This window comes from Nicotiana tabacum, chromosome 19 (assembly GCF_000715075.1).
Source record: "Nicotiana tabacum cultivar K326 chromosome 19, ASM71507v2, whole genome shotgun sequence".
Taxonomy (NCBI): domain Eukaryota; kingdom Viridiplantae; phylum Streptophyta; class Magnoliopsida; order Solanales; family Solanaceae; genus Nicotiana; species Nicotiana tabacum.
Window position 1 is genome coordinate 51400086 of NC_134098.1, and position 5069 is coordinate 51405154.

At 40.1% G+C, this 5069-nt stretch overlaps 1 protein-coding gene across 1 annotated transcript; it reads right to left on the minus strand.

Annotated features, from left to right (window-relative positions):
* Positions 1 to 3661: 3661 nt before the first annotated feature.
* Positions 3662 to 4659, minus strand: LOC107779207 (uncharacterized). Its single transcript, XM_075239076.1, has 3 exons — positions 4434 to 4659; positions 3959 to 4269; positions 3662 to 3850 (listed from the first exon to the last, which is right to left on the minus strand). Exons 1-3 carry the CDS (start codon positions 4657 to 4659, stop codon positions 3662 to 3664), a joined length of 726 nt encoding a protein of 241 aa, XP_075095177.1.
* Between the last annotated feature and the right edge of the window lie 410 nt (positions 4660 to 5069).

Here is a 5069-nt window from a genome sequence, read left to right on the forward strand (position 1 = left end):
TCTCACATTAAAATTCTAAACTTACCAAAAAAATATTCTTAAGCGATTATAGTTTCCATTCAAAAAATAAAAAGTAGCATTGTTTTCCCGATTATTAAAAGGTTAATTGGGTTATTTGGAATTTGAATGCTTAATCATTCGGTTTCTAGCCATTTAAGGGAATTACATCATAATAATATGCAATGAAATGTAAAAGAAATATAGAATCAAATGTAATTACCTTTAGTTAGACAAATGTATGCTAAATAAAATATCAAATAAATATAAAAAGAAGAGGAGAAAATAATGAAAAACAAATTAATCATAATAAAGAAGAAATAAGTTACAGTACAAAGAGGAAAAAGTGGGAATGAAAAGGGAGTGAGTTAGTCAGTTATTTAATAACATTAGAGAAAGTATTCAAATATCAATTACTATTCATACTTACAAAAACAAAAGTATACAAAATCAGCTATAAAATAAGAACACAAAACTAATAGTAACGTATCAAGAAACCTAATGAATCAAAAGAATGATCTCTAAAACAACCATACCCCAATGTCTATTAACTGGAGTCTCCTATATGAATTTTCTGCGCAAAATAACAACTTTTGCAGGAAAAGAAATGAGAAACAAAGAAAAAGTAGAATCTTTTACACACAACTCTAATCCCACAATCACAGCATTTCAGCAATTAATTTTTTCTAATCTTCTAAACCGATAGGCTGCTACGACGGAAGTGTAAGAATTCTTCTTAAATTCAGTTATGAAAAATGAAAATATGTAATTTCTCTTCAAAATTTGGACTAAAGCAGACTAAAAAGTTTACTGGATTGTGAAATATGGTTAGCAATGCAATCGTAACGTGTTGTAGGAAATGTAACGTGCAGAAATTAAAAGCATATATCTTTTCATATTTTGTTGAATGTCTTCCCCTTTAATTAAAATTTAACGTCTAGCATATAACTGTTTTCTTAACGAAAAAGAAGAGGAAAGGACGTGACTTTTGATTTTTGAAGAAGTGACTTACGGGTTTTTTGAAATAGCAAATAAATTGAAAAAATAGGATAAAAGCCAAAAAAATTGACAAAAAGGATAATTAAGTTCCTTGGCCATATAGGCATGCCACATCACTGTGTCAAGTCCCAACCTTATATATTTATATAGATGTGATGTCAAAGGTCAAGCTTGAAGTAGAACCAACTCGCAGCAGACAGACATCTAAAATGGTTGAGTCGGAAGAAATGTCAAAAAATGAATTGGCTGGAGGTAGGGGTGTACATAGGTCGGGTTGGTTCGGATTTTTCATTTATCAAACCAAATCAATGGAGTCGGGTTTTTAAATTTATAAACCAAACCAAACCAACAAAGTCGGATTTTTCAATCTCGGGTTTTTTCGAGTTTTCGGATTTTTTTTCTCGTAAAGTCTTCATAGCATTAAATATGTAACTTGTGCTCCAAATATTTCTCAAGTCCTAGTAAAATATAACTATAAAATGTATTTTCTAAGAAACTAACACAATAATATGAGATAAGTCATAGCATTATACTAAAATATTCAATAACAAAGATAAAATAATAAAATTACATAAAACAAATATTGCTAATTAATAAATCATAATAAAAATTAACACAATCTAAAAATACTATATACAACAACAACAACAACAATATACCAGTAGTATCCCACACCGTGGGGTCTGGGGAGGGTAGTGTGTACGTAGACCTTACCCTACCTTGTGAGGATAGAGAGGCTGTTTCCAATAGACACTCGGCTCAGGAAAGCATAAGCACCACATTAATGAAAATATAGACAAGAAAGGACAGTACCAAAAAGTCATATAAAAGCAGAATAAAAACAACAAGATAGTAAGGTGATCAACAATGAAAGAAAACAACGGTTAGTCATAAAAACCTACTACTAACAGAAAGCGGGACTGCGTGCCAATACTACTATTATGAACACTCTACACTACCTACTCTACTACCCTAATCCTTGACCTTCATACCTTCCTATCAAGGGTCATGTCCTCGGTCAGCTGAAGTTGCGTCATGTCTTGCCTAATCATCTCTCCCCACCTCTTCTTTGGCCTACCTCTACCTCTCTATAGGCCCTCCAATGTCAATCTCTCACACCTCCTCACCGGGGCGTCTGCGCTTCTTCTCCTCACATGACCAAACCACCTAAGTCGCGCTTCCCACATCTTGTCCTTAATAGGGGTCACACCCACCTTGTCGGGAATAACCTCATTTTTGATCCTATCTAACCTGGTGTGCCCGCATATCCATCTCAACATCCTCATCTTTGCTACCTTCATCTTCTGGACATGAGCGATCTTGACTGGCCAACACTCCGCCCCATACAATATCGTTGGTCTGACCACCACTCTGTAAAACTTACCCTTAAGTTTCGGTGGCACCTTCTTGTCATACAAAACACCAGAGGCGAGTCTCAATTTCATCTATTCCGCCCCAATACAATGTGTGACATCTTCATCAATCTCCTCTTTCTCCGGAATAATAGACCCAAGGTACTTAAAACTCCCTCTCCTTGGGATGACCTGCGAGTCCAGCCTCACCTCCCCTTCCCCTCCTTGAGTCTAGCCATTGAACTAATACTCCGAGTATTCTGTCTTGGTCCTGCTCAACTTGAAACCTTTAGATTTCAGGGTTTGCCTCCATACCTCTAATTGTGCATTCACATCATCTCGCGTCTCGTCAATCAATACAATATCATATGCAAATAGCATGCACCACGGCACCTCCCATTGGATATGGCACGTCAGTACATCCATCACCAGAGCAAACAAAAAAGGGTTGAGTGCCGACCCCTGATGCAACCCCATCATAACCGAAAAAAATGGTCTGAGTCCCCAACCGCCACCCTCACTCGAGTCTTTACTCCATCATACATATCCTTAATCAATCTAACGTAGGCAACATGTACACCTATAACCTCCAAACATCTCCACAAAATCTCCCTCGGAACTTTATCGTACGTCTTTTCTAAGTCGATGAAAACCATATGCAAGTCTTTCTTTCTCTCCCTATGCTGCTCCATTAATCTCCTAACAAGGTGGATGACTTCTGTAGTCGAACGCCCCGGCATAAACCCAATCTGGTTCTCAAAAATAGACACACTCCTTCTTACCCTTAGCTCTACCACTCTCTCCCAAACTTTCATAATATGGCTAAGCAGCTTGATACCCCGATAGTTATTGTAATTTTGGATATCACCCTTGTTCTTGTATACAGGAACCATCATGCTCCACCTCCACTCTTCGGGCATCTTCTTCGTTCTAAAAATGGCATTATATAACCTAGTGAGCCACTCCAAGTCTGCCTTGCCTGCACTCTTCCAAAACTTCACCAGGATTTCATCCGAACCGGTTGCTTTGCCCCTGCTCATCTTACGCATAGCCCCCTCAATTTCATTAACTCTAATCCGCTTACAATACCCAAAGTCACAACGACTCCCGAAGAGTTCCAAATCACCCAATACAATGTTCTTGTCCCCTTCCTCATTCAAGAGACTATGGAAGTAGGTCTGATATCTCCGACAGATAAGCCCCCCATCCAACAAAACTCTACCTTCTTCGTCCTTGATGCACTTCATTTGGTCCAAGTCACACGCCTTTCTTTCTCGCACCTTGGCTAACCTGAACAACCTTTTATACCCACCTCAGCCCTTGAGTTCCTCATACAAACGAATAAAAGTTGCGGTCTTGGCCGCCGTAACTGCTAGCTTTGCCTCTTTCTTAGCCAGCTTATAATGCTCCCTATTTGTCCTCTTCTCCTCCTCGTATACACTTTCCACTAGCTTCAGATACGCTGCTTTCTTGGTTTCCACTTTTCCTTGCACCTCTCCATTCTACCACCAGTTTCCCTTGTGACTACCAGATTAACCATTTGCGACCCCTAATACCTCTCTCGCGGCTTTCCTAAGGCACTGCGCAGTCATTATCCACATAGTGCTCACGTCCCTACTACTCATCCAAGCCCCCAAAGTCACCAGCTTGACCCCCAACTCCTGCTCTTTAGCTTCCGTCAAAGCTCCCCGCTTGACCATATGTTGGCTATACATCGCCATCTTCCTCCTCTTTCTCGTGATCTCAAGGTCCATAACTAGGAGCTCATGAAGGGTCGAGAGGTTCTCACTCGAGATGACCTTGCAATCTGTGCAAAGACCTCTATCATACTTCCTACAGAGTAAATAATCAATCTGAGTCTCGGCCACCGAACTACGGAAGGTGACCAAGTGCTCCCTCTTCTTCGAGAAACTCGAGTTTGCTATCACCAAATCAAATGCTCTAGCAAAGTCTAGCAGAGACGTTCCTCCTCCGTTTCTATCTCCAAAATCAAAGCCACCATGCACATCATCATACCCCCCAGATGTCGTTCCAATGTGACTATTGAAATCTCCTCCTATGAAAAGATTATCGGTATGCGGATACCACGTACCATCTCATCTAAATCCTCCCAGAAATGCCTCTTGACTTCCTCATCCAAGCCTGTTTGGGGTGCGTACACTCTGATTATGTTCAAAGTAAAACCTCCAACAACTAGCTTAATAGTCATCAGCCTGTCATTCACCCTCCTAACCTCCACCACTAGTTCATGGAGGTCCTTATCAACCAAGATACCTACCCCGTTCCTTCCCCCATCCTCCCATAATACCATAGTTTGAAACTGTCCACATCCCGCGCCTTATCTCCTGCCCACCTAGTCTCATGTACACAAACAATATTAATCTTCCTTTTCTCGAGAATCTTCGCTAACTCTACAGATTTTCCAGTCAAAGTTCCTATGTTCTAAGACCCATCCCACTCTCAGAATAGTAGCTCCCTTAGCCCTCTTACCCCACGCACCCCCCTCCCCCCCGTGATGACGCCCTCGAGGACAAGACCTTACCCTACCATCATTCACCAAAGCCACTATAATCTAGGCGACACTACTATCCCGAAAACAAGTGACAAAAATAACATGAATTACCAAAATATAATCTACCACTAAAGGTCGCAAAACAGGTGAAAAAATAAAATAAAGGAACTAACGGGAACTATAATCTACAACTAAAGGTGAGCAAAACA

Coding starts and splice junctions, on each gene's coding strand:
- LOC107779207 (XM_075239076.1), bottom strand. CDS start 4,659: ATGGTATTATGGGAGGATGGGGGAAGGAACGGGGTAGGTATCTTGGTT. Junction 4,270..4,433: donor TTTAGATGAGATGGTACGTG/GTATCCGCATAC, acceptor ATTTGGTGATAG/CAAACTCGAGTTTCTCGAAG. Junction 3,851..3,958: donor CTTGGATGAGTAGTAGGGAC/GTGAGCACTATG, acceptor AACTGGTGGTAG/AATGGAGAGGTGCAAGGAAA.